Source organism: Cyprinodon tularosa, unplaced genomic scaffold (assembly GCF_016077235.1).
Source record: "Cyprinodon tularosa strain WSP-4 unplaced genomic scaffold, ASM1607723v1 ctg37, whole genome shotgun sequence".
In the NCBI taxonomy this organism is placed as follows: Eukaryota; Metazoa; Chordata; class Actinopteri; order Cyprinodontiformes; family Cyprinodontidae; genus Cyprinodon; species Cyprinodon tularosa.
Genome location: NW_024039085.1, coordinates 3093179 through 3109524, shown reverse-complemented (window position 1 = coordinate 3109524; position 16346 = coordinate 3093179). Strand labels below are relative to the sequence as shown.

The following is a 16346-nucleotide window of genomic DNA, read 5'->3' as shown; positions in this document are numbered from 1 at the left end:
ACAGTTGGCATATTCTCAATATTAACCCCTTTTGTTCAGAAAATCTACACTTAAAGTCATTGCAAAAAAGAGTAAGAGTCTGTTAAGTAAGCATTACTATCAAATTTATTGTTTTAAGCATTTTAAAATTTTACACTTCATCAATTTCTGAAGTTCCAAAGTTAGAGTTCCACCTGTGAAACAGAGTATATGGAAATGTTACCAATACAATGTCTAAAAAAAAACTCTTATTCTAAAAAGACTGTTTATCTTCCATAGATCCACTTCTAAAAAAGATCCACTTCTAAAAAAAAAAACAATTTCTTATATAAAAAAAGAAGTCAAAACTTTGCAAATACCATAGAAGTGCTTGTTGTCTCGGCTAATCATAACCTTTCCTTCATATTTCTTACATAGAAGCAAAAACAAACTGGCAATATTGCAAAATTAAAGAGCCTCCCTCCATGTTTTGGATTCTTGTAGAAGACCACTTTCGACTAGCAGATTGAGTAGTCATGTAGGTACTTGTGAAGGCAGGTCGACATTTACCCCTCACATCAGAGAACCAACAATATCTCTGATAAGGTGGGTGTCATATGGATCCAACCGTCTTAAGTTACAGAGGTGAGTTTTTGTGAAGGGCAGCTCACAAGGATCATGCCAAATGCCATACATTGACCTTAAAAATAATTTGTTAAATCTTATATTAAACAAATACTTTGGTCAAAACTTAATCAGTGTTGCTTTAATGATTACTATTGTAAAATACTTTTTTATTTTACACACTTTAGTTGGAACAAAAAATCATCTACCAAAAAACACCAATAAAAAATAGAAAACTGTTTTACGGGTGCATTTCATTTTCTAATAAAAAAAATACATATAATAAAAACAAAATCTTCTAAAGGGACAGTTTCTCTTTCAGCTTCTTTTTTGGGTCTATTCCAAACCACAGCACATCATCTTCAGCAGCAGCCCAGGCCATCCGCTTGGTGGTGAATGTAGCAGCCCACTGCCCTGATGGAGAAACTACAATGGCACCACCTGCTCCTTGGACCCGATCACCCATGTGCTGCAGGGACAACTGTGAGGCATCTTCTACAGACTTCCCTGTGACGGAGCAAAGAAATGAAAGAGCAATAATATCTATTTGTTTACACTAAGAACCTTGTTTATTTACTGTAATCTGTACTTGGTTCTCTTCTCGTGTTTTTGCTAATTTAGTCTGCTCTATGTCATCATTCTATGGTTATCTTCATTTGAGAGGAACTACTTAACACCAGACAGCAATCTCTAGTTATTTTTCTATAGTGTTTATTCCCCCAACTTCACTGAGATCTTGGTTGAATGCCCAGCAAATCTTAATTGGAATTACCAGCAACTTAAATACAGTAAACAGACAGAATTGTTCTTAGGCTGTGACAGCAGTGACTCCAGACTCCCTTGCCTTCAATCTATCTGACAAATGTCTCTTCACTAGAAAACAAAATGGACAGATTGCTAATTCTCATAAAAACTCATACTTCTGTAGATCTGATACCCTGTTTCACCAATACCTGGCTCAATGAGCATACCCCTCAACGAGAACAACAACTTGTAGTGCTATGGTGAGTCAAAGTAATTGTCCGTTTTATTAAAACTTTTTTAATGTCAAACATAATCACAGACCAGTCTGTTGTCACTCTCAAATCCCTCTAGATCCGTTCCTCAATTCCAGCTTATATTTCAATGTAAAATTCCACATAAAGTTGTGCCATTACATTACAAAGCTGTGTGAATCAGCACAAAACTCTTTGAGAAAAAGAGAGGAGGATTAATATGCTTTATAGACAAAGGTTGGTAAGGACTACTTATGTCACAGAAGTAAAGTAGTCCTCAACCAAAGTTATCGTTTATACAGTGCAAATCTTTAACTGTGGGAGTTCTACTTGTTTATTGTGATTGTTTTTATTTTTACATCCCAATCCAGGCCTGCTCCTCAGAAGCTAAAAACAGCTTACCAAATGGATAACAGTTATACTGCAAGAAAAACATCCAGGCCCTTTCATTTTTCTTGTGGATTTTTTAAAGAGTTCTACCAGTGATAAAAATCCCACTCAGCCTTTATTATATAGCTTTAAAAGATGTAAATCTCATCACCACCAGGGCTGCTTTAAAATTGTCTGATCACTTTGTGCTATATCTCATTCTAAACAGTAATAAAAAAAAGCTCCAGTATCTGAAACTATCTATGAGCCTGTACTGACAAAATGGCCCTCATATTTACCGTACTCATTTCTTAAACAAGCCTCTGGAGCTTTGCAAAAGTTCCATTGTGCTTAAAACACTCCACTCATCCAAGTCTCCATGCACCATCACAGGGTTAAATGTGCATAGATCCAACATTTCTGGTCATGAAATCCTTTGATAGACTCCTTTTAAAGCATCTGATGGACTTTCAAGCCCCCTTGCTGGACACCTTGCAATTTACTTACAGGAAAACAAATGTGTTAGTGGATGATGCAATCATTTTTGGGCAACGTTTCATGCTGTTCCACCTTGAATACCTGGAGATGTATGCCAGAATCCTGTTTGTAAAGGTCAGCTTGGGTTTCAACACCATAAGAAACTGTTCCTTTCCTCAGGCTGCCTCTTTGATTAATGCTAAACAGAATACCCGGATAAGCACTAATTCAACCAAGTTTCTTTCTTTCAAAAACACTGTATGTATACAGGTTTAAAAAAAAAACAATAATTTTTTCAAATATTAATATTTTGAATATCCTAATTGAAAGCAAATTAGAATGAAAGTCAACTCATTTTTTGTGTGCAGAAATGGAAAATAAAGCTGATCTGATTAAGAGTTACAAGATGAACAGAAAAAAAAATCCTTTACCTACAAAAAAGTATGCACATTTTTTTCAACTTTAATGTTTAACAATACTGTGATGAGATGATCTTGAATAATATGGAAAGATGCCTTTGAATGGGAGCACTGAGTATTATTTTACCTTGTTCAACATGTGAAAGGATGAGTCTGGCCAGCGTCACTTTAAGAATCGATTCTCCATGACCAGTACATGATACAGCACCACTGATGTTGTCTGCATATCCTCCACAGCCTTATTACCAAGATAAAACATAAAGAAAAAGTTTGCATAAATAAATAAATAAATAAACAATAAAAATGGAAACTTTAAATATAGCAGAATTTAAACTGTGAAATTTAAATAAAACTCTAAAAATTATTTAATATTTATTGATGCTACTGTACTGTTTGGTGACGAAAACAAATTAATAGAAATAAAATAAAATAATAAAATGCATATTTTTCTGATTATATGAAAGCAAATGTGTCCAAATTTTCGAATTTAAATGAATTAATGGAAATATTTGATCCTTTGCATTAAAAAAATCAGCAATTTGTCTTTTTAAAGTAATAAAATAAATCATCCAAACTGCATTTTAATTTTCTCCTCTTCCATTTTTAAATAAATCACTTTAAAAAAAATCAGCAAAAAAAATACCTAAATGTATTTTTAAATGTAAAATTTGAGAAAATCAAAATGTATTAACAAAAATGCCTTTTAAAGTTAGAGTTGTATAATTTAACTCATGAATAAAATTACTCATAGATCACCCTGACTGCATTTTCACTAAGACTACTTATTTTGATTCCTGAATTATATGATAAATAGATTAGTATTTAAACTTTCATTTCAAAAAAATGTCGCAGTAAGTTAAATTGAATAGGTGCAATTTAAAATATGGCACTAACTGAAGTCTAGATTATCTACTCACAATTTCATTTATTAGTCAAAACCATACAGCTTTGACTTTGAAATGAAAAACGATTTCAGGGAATTAAATTTTAATTGTGAAAACTGGACATTTGAAAAAAAAATTTTAATTTATTTACATATTAAAAATTACATGTAAAACATTATTTTGTCTCATTTAACTGATTTACAAATTGAGGAGTCTTGGAGAAGGAAATGAAAATGCAGTTTGGATGATCAATTTCTAATTTCATTTATAGATAGAAATGCAGCGTGATGAAAAAGGATTTCTATTTATCTATTTTAAAAAGAAAATTGGGACATATTTGCTTTAACAGATTACATCCCTTTGGACTGTTAATAACATACCAATGACAGGAGAATCTCCAACTCTGCCAACCATTTTATTTCTGATCCCTCCAGTGGATGTTGCACATGCAACGTTCCCTGCAGAGTCCAGAGCTACAGCCCCAACAGTATCGTGGGCCCTTGAATAAAAAAACAGTTTATTTCAACTTAAAAATTAAATTCTTACTCTGTACACAGAGACACGTTTTTAAATTGGTCCAAATTATCTACAACATGTCAATCTTCCTTACAACATCATTGTGGTCAATACCACCTTTGAAAATAATTGCCTTTAGCTGACAGGACAACCCATTAAGAGCTGTAATTATACGACTGTTGCAAAAAAAAAAAACATTTTGCATTTAAGATAAAAAAAAGAAAACAATTTCGTCTCTCAATTTGCTCTATCCGAGCTGCTCAGTGGGGCAGTGGGCAGCACTGCTGCCTTGCAGCAGAAAGGTTCTGAGTTCAATTCCCGGGCTTGGAACTTTCTGCATCAAGTTTGCATGTTCTCCCTAAGCATGCGTGAGTTCTCTCTGGGTACTCTGGCTTCCACCCACAGTCCAAATACATGACTCTTAGGTTACAGTAATTGACTTCTCTAAATTGTCCTTAGGTGTTTGCATGAATGGTTGTTTGTCTCTGTGTTGCTCTGTCCAGGGTTTACCCCTCCTCTCGCCTGTAGACAGCTGGAGATAGGCACCAGCACCCCTTGCAACCACTCTTGGGATAAGCGTGACGGAAAGTGAATGGATGGATAGAATATGCTCTATCCAGAATTCCTCAAGTGCAAAAGATTTAGTTTTACCTGGGTTTAATTAAAAAAAATCTTTGGCCATCTGATTATTAATGAATTGATCGAAAAAAGAATCGACAGATGAATCAATTTGCTAATTAATCGTTAGTTGCAGCCCTAAAAAGTGCACATCCCTAGTTGGGCTGAAAGTCTTCTATAGTCTAACTTATCTGTAAAACTATATGTATTAATAGATATGCTTCAGTACAGTTAAGTATCAAAATGACTGTAGAAAAACCCAGAAGATTAATTACAAGGATCATCTACCATGTTAGACTGAACTACAATGGCTTAGAAAAGAGCATACCACTGTGTGTTGAATTCTTCATTTACTCCTGCGATGTATTTCTTGTGTTTTTCCCATTCCTTCCTCTCACATTCAGTCACCAGTTTGTCTGTAGGAACCATGGCGATCCCGATGCTCTCTGCGAACTTGTTTGCACCTCTGCCCGTCAGCATTACATGGGACGTCTGGAAATTTCCACAACAGCAAATATGTAGAAGAAATGTGAAATTTTTTTTTTTTTTAATTATGATTATAAGGAATGGCCTCCATGATTTTGGATTCTGAGCAGTGTTTAAAAGAACGTTTGTTGGATGTCTGGGAGTGAGATGGATCTGGTGGCAGAGGTGGCAGCTAGACAAACCAGTTGAACTCACTTTCAGGGACAAAAGTTAACTGAAAATGTCTGAAATGAGATCCTGTTGAGCAGATTTCTAAATCATGCCTTTAAGAAACTTTTATTATGCATCTAAATCTCTAAAGAAACCTCTCTCTATGAGGAACTACAGAGCACCTGCTCAAAGGTACATAGGCCTTCTGGCCAATGAATGAGTTGAAATGCTTAACTAATGTTAAGGATTACACTTCTGGAACCATTACCACATAATCTATGATAAGTGGCAGGCTTTTGTTCAGTCATTACATCCTAAAATAGAATGAACAGACGATGCTATTGTATTTTTCATTGTAATGAACAAAGATATTGGAAAGGATCTCATTCCATCGTACCGGTGTTTAAACCATAATTTCAATTCTGCTTTATCTTTTTGTTGAGACAGAAACAACAGGTAAAAACTAAATAATACAACAAAAATAACACAACCTTCTCCATGACTGCCCTTGCCAGTGACACAGGGTTAGCGATGTTCTTTACGCAAGACACTGAACCACAGGCAAGCGTCTTTCCATCCACTATAATGGCATCCAGCTGCACTTCTCCATCAATGTTTAGCGTTGCCCCATGCCCTAGAGGAAAAGGTTTGAAAATAAAAAAAATTAATGTGTGTTTGCAGAGGGAAATATAGCAGAATTCATGTTTGTTTCAGCTACAATTTCCTCTCTTGTCCACCAGGCAAGATTGAAGCTGATAAACTAGAGAGGAGAGATGTGAGCAATTAACCACCACTAATGCCCTGCTTCTTTGCTTTCCCCCTTGTCCACATCAAAATCTCCAGTCTCCAAACTTCAGAGGGGGAAATGACAAACCATAAAATATTGTAATGTTATTCATTTGATATGTATGGTGATATAGCCTTGGTGCCATTCCGAACTTAGTCCCGCCCACAAAATTTGAGGTCGGGAAGTTCGGTCTGGCTCTGCTCCATAGTAGCGCGAGTATTATCGCCCACTGTCAGGCGATCCAATCAAATTGTCAGCGCGGGCTTTATACGATGATGGACAGATGACCAACAGTAACGTAATCAACCACGTGACCAATGCACGCTTGGGTGACAACAATAATGGCTGCCGCTGGAGAGTTTAGGTGTGTAGATTCTGCTATTAGGTCTGTTCTAGAAGATATCGACAGCAAATTAATTTTAAAAGAGGAACAGGGAAACGCGATCAAGTCTCATCTTCTTATTATAGGCGTGCAACTGCACGCTTTGATTTTTGTGGACAACAACTATGCCTCGCTTAACATACGTCACGCACTCCGTTGCTCTTATTGGTTGTAGGTCTATCCAATTGAGTGCAGAGGCATTTTTTTTCCTGGTTCGTTCGAAACACGCCCCATAATCACAGCTCTATGGAGCAGTATCAGACTCATATTCTGACTAGAATTGAGTCGGACTACGTCAGGCTAATGGTGATAGGCCACAGATGGCAAAATTGGTAGCATTGCTGCTAACAGCATTTTTTTCAAGTCCTGACCTGGGGTCTTTCTGCATGAAGTATACATGTTCTCCTAGTGCAGGAATAAACAACCAAGGCAATGGGAGGGAAAAATGAAGTCCTAAAGAGTGCATTTCTTACCAGTGGAATTTAAAATATTATGATTATATATGGAGATTATTCAAATATTATTAAACACAAAAGGCAACACTGTTCCTGCAAGAAAATAAGGAGTACTAGTAGCTTATCAGCAAACAAGTCAATACGTGAGTCGGCTTTAATGCAGTATTAAAGTTCTATCATCCATACCATATCTATTTAATCTCAAAAAATAAAAAATGTGTCCACAATTTCCCCATTGTGGGATGATAAAGGGATTTTCTATTCTATTCTAAATCTGGGTTAGGCTCCAGTTATCAGCTGTTGTTATATTCAACCTTTTTCAGCTGAATTAAACATTATTCACTGGCTTTGGATTAACAAACATTGGATAATATGAAGGTAAACCTTGGCTTTAAAGTAATATTTAACTTAACAATTAAATGAATCATGCAACTGACCAAAGTTGGTTTATGCAGCAACTTGCGACTTTAACTGGGAAACCAAAAAACATGGATATGTGGGGATTTACCCCAGAACTTATTCTGATTCCTCACTTTCTTAAATTAGGGCCCATGTTTTTGTTATCCGATTTTTGTTTTAGATTTTAGATTTAGAATGCAAATGAAAAACAGTTCCCTTTTTCCATAAAGACAGGGCTGATAACTAAAAACAAATTAAGATGTATAAAATATTTTGCTGCTGTTTAAACTTGGACCAAATAGACTCATATAAGTTGGAAAAATAAATACAAAACCTGTTCTTATTTGTATTTTATACTTAGTCAAGGTCTCTCTGAGAGTTCATTAAACAGAACATCCATTTCCAGGGGTTTCTGTTTAGTTTTGATTTAATCCAAAGGGAATTGTTGAAGATAAAGCCTGTAAAAATCCCCTGAGAGAAATAATAATAACTCCACTGAGCTCCAATAGATATCAGTAAGAAAACTTGCAGATGGAGACAGTGTTCTGATAAATTTGAATAATATAATAATAAATAGTTATTGTCATTTATTTTCTACATTACTCGTGGATGAGGCATTCAACGTGCTGTGAATTCATACAAAGTAGTTTCATTTCATCCTTATGTGACAAACTGATCCGTTTTATGTACCTGCATTAAAGACTGGGTTGTCCTCCAAAGCCCTAACAGCAGCCTCAACAGCATCCAGCGCACTGCCTCCACTTCTAAGCACAGACGATCCATGCCGTGCAGCAGCTTTTACTCCTTGAACAGAAGCTGGGGCCAGCTCCTCTGGAATAGCCCAGGCACCACCATGAACGACCAACACTGCTGACATATTTCAGCTCTTGCAGGATAAGGTGGACTCTAAAGTATATGGTGTATTAAAGACACAAACAAGAAAGTCAAAATAATCTCAATACATTTTCCATAATATGTATGTGGCATGATGCATATTATACAAGTGATTCTAATTTATACTGTACTGCACTTCTACAAATGTTGTTATAGTCGTCTCAGTGGCACCTTTGATCAAAGGGCATAAAAAACTCCAATGTAGCTACTGATAGAAAAAGCAGCAATGAACTTTGAAATTTGAACTGAAGGTATGTCATTTATCTACAGAAACAGCTGCGCTCCTACATGTTTTATACACTGTGTCCTATAAAAACGCAGCTATATCATGTTTAGTTTGGGTTTATTTATTACCAAGGCAAGTATTAGCAGTGCGACCTAACTCATATGGTGGAATCAATATACAATTTTGTACATTCAGGCATTACTATTTAACTAAACACTGTTTACACACAGGATTCAATTCAATTTAGTTTATTCAGTTTATATCGCCAATTCACAACATGTGGCATCTCAAGGCAATATACAGTTCACCAGATCATACAGTCAGATTGATTCAAAGTTTTCTATCTAAGGAAAACCAGTTGATTGCATCGACTCATTGACTCGAATGCAATCCCTCACGCTAAGCATGCTTGTAGCGACAGTGGAGAGGAAAAACTCCCTTTTAACAGGAAGAAACCTCCAGCAGAACCAGGCTTAGTGTTAGCGACCATCTGCCGAGGCTGTCTGCAGTGATGGGGTAACGGCGTTGAAAGTAACAATGTTACTAACGCCGTTACCTTTTCTAGTAATCTAACTAATTACTTTGACTGTACCTATAACGCAGTTACCATTGCCGACATCCCGTTACTGCAAATTACTCAGGTTGCACAATTAACCTTTTTTTCATTACAGGAGGATGAGATTGGCTGATGTATAGTGAGATTACATCTGTCAGTTGGGTAGGTGGGTTTTTCCGCTGGCGGGTGTTAATGTACAGCACACACAGAGAGATGGAGAGGGAGGAGGACTCCAGTGGCAAAAAAACGTTTACCAGATGGAAATACCAGCTGTACGTGGAGCTATGTTTTCCCATCAGATCCGGTTTCCCCTGCATCTACGCACAGCACAGGCAGCACGATTCACAGCGCAAGCGACAGGAAACGCGCGTGCTCGCTAATGCCCGTGCCACAGGGGAAATACGGAGAGCATGAACGATCAAATGTATGTGGAGAAAGGGAGAAATCGGGATGGATGGATCTATAACAACCCAAACACCCAGGATTTCAGAATTAGACATCCCCAGTTATTAATTTCATACACTCACCAGATCTGAACGCCCTGTTAAAAAACTTGATACCCATGAGTAGAGGTAATGCAGCCTGATGATATCTACTACCTGACGGGGTTTAGAAGCCCACCAGATAGCGTTCCCCGCATGTTAAGCAGGGGGAACGCTATCTGACGGGGTTTATAGGCCCATCAGATAGCGTTCCCCCCAGATGTCATTTACGTTGAGTTGCAATAAATGCAAAACTCTGCAGGTACTCGTCTTAGTCGTCCACTCTATTCAGCTGGCTTTTGAAACACACGGGGAGAAGGTGAGGGTTACGGGGGCGAGAAATGCAAAAGTAAAGCAATAGTTACTTTTACTAGTAACTAGTTACTTTTATTGTGGAGTAACTCAGTTAGTAACTCAGTTACGTTTTGGGAGAAGTAACTAGTAACTATAACTAATTACTTTTTCAAAGTAAAGTAACGTGCCCAACACTTGCCGTCTGGGGTTCAAGGGGATCTCTACCACATAAAAAATAAAAAAAGGGCAGACCTAAAAATTCAGGCCTGGGTTTCACCAACTCTCTAATGATTGTTTCTGTTATAATGAATATCTTGCTATTTTGCAAGAACCACATTTGTGGTGAAATATTACCTCAACATCCAAAAACAAACAACACTGTAGATGTCACTGTGACCCTGATAAAGATAGGGGTTTGTTTGGAGCAACATTTAGAGCAGATTTTTTTGTATTGACACTGAGCATTTATTAATAGATGTCCTTCAGTGTTTTTTCATCCTATCTCAATATAACAAACTGGTAAATGATAAAAGCTTGATGGAGTTTTTGAAATGTAAGAAAATTAAACAGCTTTACTTTTTTTCACTCTGTTTATAGATAAAATCATTTTTATAATTCAGGACCAAAGGGATAAATACAGTACAAAAACACTGACAGGAAAATTCGCTTTTTATTATGAATGCAAACTTTTGATGGTTATGGCACATAGAGCTGAATCACAAAGCAGGGCAGCCAATGATCCACCATCTTTATGAAGGTAATAAAATAAGGGAACTCTTATTATATATTTATGAGCTTTTTCAAACAATTTTTCCATAAATGCCTGGTCTTATCTGTGTCCTTGTGATAGTGTAAATGCTTAGCAATCATTCACCAGGTAAAATCATAAGATCTCCCCCAACAGGTTGAGAGGGCTTTAAAGTAAAATCTGGAGACTGATGTTGGCATGTCATTTGAACATTCTAATGTTAAATTAATTTAGCATAAACAAACAGCAGAAACAAGAACACAGATCATATACTAACATAAAGCAGTAATGAAAACAGAAACCGCTTACAAAGATTTGCATACACTTTATAGAAATGTAAGGAATATCTGGAGGTTTGGGCTGGTGTCCCTTTGTCTGCAATGCATCTTCATCAAGCCTACTGTAAATGTGCAAATGAAAGATACATGTTTGATCCCACTATGTAAAAGGCACCTTGATTGAATTATGATCTTAAAGTTTATTTTCCAGTGTTAAGTCTGCACAATGGTTGTACTGATCTGCGCCATGTTAGCCATTAAATGGTCCTAATCCTACTTTGCAATGCATTTCGTATCGTTTATAGGCTACAGAAGCGAAAGTTATATTTTGACGTACCTGTTACGATTTTCAAACCTCTTTGAAAGAGACGGTCGGTTGAACCCCTGAGAGAGCGAGAGGGATTTGCCAAATCGCACGTGCTGAATACTGACGTGACGTCTTATGTAATCTATAACAAGACTTCCGACAGGACCATTTCTAAATGTGCAGGATTGTGCATGAAATCCCTCCATGCACAATCCTGCAAACAATAACTGCTCAATAACTGGAGCAGCAAAAAAAAAAAAAAAAAAAAAATTAGTATTGTAAATTGAATCCCCTATAAAACATTCAACATATGCAGTGTTCGAAGACCAACAAAATATCTTTGGAACACAAGAAAACAAACTATTAGACATGTAATTATGTAAAATATCTTCAGGGATTTTTTTGTTTTTCTAGGCCAATAAAAATAAAGCAAAATAAAGAGAACTGGCTGCAAACAGATTTGATTGTCACTGTATATTTGAGGGAGACTCTTGTGAAATACAAAGACATAGATTCTAACTTTAGGGGACTGAAAAAGAACTAGAATTTTTATACATGATCAAATTTTACAGAAATTAAAGATTATAAGCTATTTACAGTTGATTCCTTTTCAGCCTTGTTCGAATGTTATGTGTAGTGTTGTCTTTTCATCAGTAGAGGGCGTGATGCTATTGACATCATGTCTGACATCAGGTACAACTGTGTGCCGTTTGAATGTGTAGTGTTGCTCGTTGACCATTAGAGGTCAGCACAAACACGTTGAATTAATAAAGAAATGAATGTAAGAGTATAGAGTTGTAGCGAATAGAGTTCAGGTCAAAATAGAGCAATAGATCTTATAATTAAATGAATAAATATCGACTTCCAAGTTAAGACTTCAACTATCTATCAGAAGCTGCAAAATTCACAGTTACACCACAAATAATTAGCAAAGTAATAATAGTAATACATTTTGATATTGTGATAATGTAAAAAAAAAAATCTGTATGAATAATTGTAACTATAAATCATTAAAGTGAATGGAACTTTTACAGTTTGCATCTAAAGGTCCCACTGCTTTGGTCTATTGATTAGACTATGTTGAAACCAAGGGCGTAGGTTTGATTTGAACTTTGGTAGGGACACTATTGGTCTGGTGTCATTGGTGCTATGCAATATGCATGCCCTTTTTTATGCTCGATGCGAGCATCTGTACTGATAAGAGGAATTCATTGTTTAAAGAGAAAAGCAACATTTTGCTCCATTAATAAAAATGTTATAAGCTCTACACTCATTAGATGCTGTTTATTAATGTTTGAAGTATCACCGGCTCTGATCAATGTGGAATTAGGACTGTTTTCCACTTTGAAAACGGTTTCATTTGAACGACTAAGAGAGAAGGTAAATACAGTATTTTCTTCTGAAGATATAGAATTGTGCAGAGTTAAACCCCACTCTAATATTTGTACCTACTATTCTCTCTCTGTATCAAGCAAAAATAATACATTCATTAAAATATTAACTTCACTATAAAAGTTGAACATCTGGGCTGTAGTTACTCTGTGTCGCACATTTCATGTATTTCATCTGGGGCTGAAAAAAATGAATCATATTAATTGATTATTTCAATAATCGTCAACTAATTTAGTAAGTGATTCATCATTAACTGGAGACTTTAAAACATACAGTAATATAAATGTAAAATGTGCCTTTCCCCACAGAGCAACCCACTTAGATCAGTTATTATATCAAAATTGTAAAAATAAAAACAAAAAAATGAAAACAGTAATATCAACTTAATATCGGTAAAAAGGAAACCCTCACATTTTCTTTTTTAGTTGGCTGTGGCTAAGAATCAGAAATGTTGATGGATTATTCCAGACGAGCTGGCCCCAGCTTCTGTTCAAGGAGTAAAAGCTGCTGCACGGCATGGATCGTCGGTGCTTAGAAGTGGAGGCAGTGCGCTGGATGCTGTTGAGGCTGCTGTTAAGGCTTTGGAGGACAACACCGTCTTTAATGCAGGTACATGAAACAGATTAATTTGTCACGTAAGGATCAGATGAAACTACTTGGTATGAATTCACAGCACGCTGAATGCCTCATCCACAAGGAGTTGTCATGATGGGTTCTCTTAGAGTAAAGCCCAAGATGCAGAACACACACAGAGGCACTGGTAAAAAGTCCAAAGAGTTTATTTTAAGGCACAAGCACGAGAATAACAGTTCAGGCAGGAGGCTGGTTCACTGGGGTCTGAGCAGGGAAAGGGAGATGGCTGGTAGCTGAGCTTCCAGCTCACTGCAGGGAAACAACAGGGGAAATCCACATGGGAACCTCTTGGGGAAACTCCACAGGGAAGTCGACAGGTATCATCCACGTAGGATTCTTGGGGTGGCTCACCAGGGCAGATTAGCTGGTTAACTCTCCTAGAGCTTTAGGCTTGAAACTGGTTCCCTGTGATGCAACTCTCCCAGAGCTGCAGGCCAGAGACAGGTTGCCAGAGAGACAGTTCTTCCAGAGCTTCACTAGGAGACAGGAGGTTAAGCTCATCCAGAGCTTTCACGAGGAGACAGGAGGTTAAGCTCATCCAGAGCTTTCACGAGGAGACAGGTGGTTAAGCTCAACCAGAGCTTTCACGAGGAGACAGGTGGTTAAGCTCAACCAGAGCTTTCACGAGGAGACAGGAGGTTAAGCTCATCCAGAGCTTTCACGAAGAGACAGGAGGTTAAGCTCATCCAGAGCTTCACGAGGAGACAGGAGGTTAAGCTCATCCAGAGCTTTCACGAAGAGACAGGAGGTTAAGCTCATCCAGAGCTTCACGAGGAGACAGGAGGTTAAGCTCATCCAGAGCTTTCACGAAGAGACAGGATTCCTGTGAGGCAGAAACAAGGAAGAATTAGAATCTGATCTCACACGAGAGATAACAAAGATTCATCTGTAACAGAGGCTCAGGAAGCTAACCAACTAAGATCAACACTGCGGCATGGAATCAAGGACAGGCAGGAGCTTATAAAGGAGAGGTCTTCTGATAAGAGGATTAGGAACAGGTGTGCAGGAAAGTTCCAGCTCCAGAAGACCCACAGCGCATCCTGCTGGAGACAGAGGGTAAACTCCAGATCCCCACAGTAACTCCAACCCTAAGGGAAAAACAAAGAGAGCAGAAAAGGATCCTCGGCGCCCTCTGGTGGGCAAGCCTGAGGATCCCAACAGAGCCCCCCCCTCAAGGGCGGATTCCAGACGCCCCCAGAAAAAGTCCAACAAAAACAAACAAAAAACAACCCACTCAGGGTGGGCGAAGGGGGCACTAGGGTGAGGAGGGCCAGAAACCACAAAAAACAGAGTCCAGAAAACAAAAACAACCCACCCAGGGCGGGCGGAGGGGGCACTAGGGCGAGGAGGGCCAGAACCAACAGAAAAGAGAGTCCAGAGAGAAAAGAGTCCAGAACAAAAAAACGATCCACTTATGGTGGACGAAAACAAATGAAAACCCAAAAACCTTCTTGGGCAAAGTCTCTGGTGGCCAGCCTAGGGGTCGGCAGCGGGACTGAGTCTCAGATGACCGGCCAAGGGACTGGCAGCGGGACAGAGTCTCAGGTGGTCGGCCGAGGGACCGGCAGCAGGACACAGTCTCAGGTGGCCTGCCGTGGGGCCGGCTGCAGGACACAGTCTCAGGTGGCCTGCCGTGGGGCCGGCTGCAGGACACAGTCTCAGGTGGCCTGCCGTGGGGCCGGCTGCAGGACACAGTCTCAGGTGGCCTGCCGTGGGGCCGGCTGCAGGACACAGTCTCAGGTGGCCTGCCGTGGGGCCGGCAGCAGGACACAGTTTCAGGTGGCCTGCCGTGGGGCCGACGGCGGAGGCGTAGTTGCTGCTCAGGAGGTCGACCGTTGAGATGATGGTGGAGCAGCGTCTTAGGGGGACCACCGCCGGGCCGGAGACACGGTTGAAGTTCAGGTGACCGGCCTACGATCCGGCAACGGAGCAGAGTCTTAGGTGGCCGGCAGCGGGGTCGAAGGCGACGCTGACACTCTGGGGGTCTGCCGCGGGGCCGGAGGCGAAGCTGACGCTCTGGAGGCCTGCCGCGGGGCCGGAGGCGAAGCTGACGCTCTGGAGGCCTGCCGCGGGGCCGGAGGCGAAGCTGACGCTCTGGAGGCCTGCCGCGGGGCCGGAGGCGAAGCAGCTTATCAGGAGGATGACGCCCAAGCTTCAACAGGTACCCCCACGGGGTACCCCGTCCCCTCCTCGGCAGCTCAGGAACAGTCTCAGAAACAGCCGCCGACTGCGGCTCAGGAGGAGGCTCAGAGGAGAACGCCGATTGCGGCTCTGGTGGAGGCTCTAGGGAGACCGTCGAGTGCGGCTCTGGTGGAGGCTCTAGGGAGACCATCGAGTGCGGCTCTGGAGGAAGCTCTGGGAAGACCATCGACTGCGGCTCTGGAGGAGGCTCTGAAGAGGCCGCCGACTGCGGCTCTGGAGGAGGCTCTGAAGAGGCCGCCGACTGCGGCTCTGGAGGAGGCTCTGAAGAGGCCGCCGACTGCGGCTCTGGAGGAGGCTCTGAAGAGGCCGCCGACTGCGGCTCTGGAGGAGGCTCTGAAGAGGCCGCCGACTGCGGTGCAGGAGCAGGGGAGCCCGCCGATTGTGGCTCCCGATCAGGAACAGGGGAGCCCGTCGATTGCGGCTCCCGATCAGGAACAGGGGAGCCCGCCGATTGCGGCTCCCGATCAGGAACAGGGGAGCCCTCCGATTGCGGCTCCCGATCAGGAACAGGGGAGACCAACGACAGTGGCTCCCAATCAGGGACAGGGGAGACCATCGACAGTGGCTCCAACTCAGGAACATGTGAACCCAATGACAGTGGATCCGTCTCAGGAGCAGGTGACACCACCGACTGTGGTTCACCATCAGGAGCAGGAGGGACCACTGATTGCGGTACAGCCTCGGGAGCAAGTGGGATCACCGACTGTGGTTCCACCTCTGGAAACGAAGGGATCACCCATGGAGGCTCAAGTTCAGTCTCTGAGGTGGCTTGGGGTGTCGGTGGAGGGTCCCTGGTGATTAGAGGCCTTCGCTGA

At 40.3% G+C, this 16346-nt stretch overlaps 2 protein-coding genes across 2 annotated transcripts; one reads left to right on the top strand and one right to left on the bottom strand.

The window, feature by feature from the left end:
- Positions 1 to 689: 689 nt before the first annotated feature.
- Positions 690 to 11437, bottom strand: LOC119790751 (isoaspartyl peptidase/L-asparaginase-like). The gene is made up of 7 exons (XM_038296458.1): positions 11335 to 11437; positions 8210 to 8425; positions 5988 to 6130; positions 5189 to 5352; positions 4107 to 4225; positions 2970 to 3080; positions 690 to 1089 (listed from the first exon to the last, which is right to left on the bottom strand). Exons 2-7 carry the CDS (start codon positions 8394 to 8396, stop codon positions 881 to 883), a joined length of 933 nt encoding a protein of 310 aa, XP_038152386.1. The 5' UTR covers positions 8397 to 8425; positions 11335 to 11437; the 3' UTR covers positions 690 to 880.
- On the top strand, positions 9409 to 16346 carry LOC119790742 (hyphally-regulated protein-like). The gene is made up of 3 exons (XM_038296449.1): positions 9409 to 9580; positions 13165 to 13305; positions 16036 to 16346. Exons 1-3 carry the CDS (start codon positions 9409 to 9411, stop codon positions 16344 to 16346), a joined length of 624 nt encoding a protein of 207 aa, XP_038152377.1.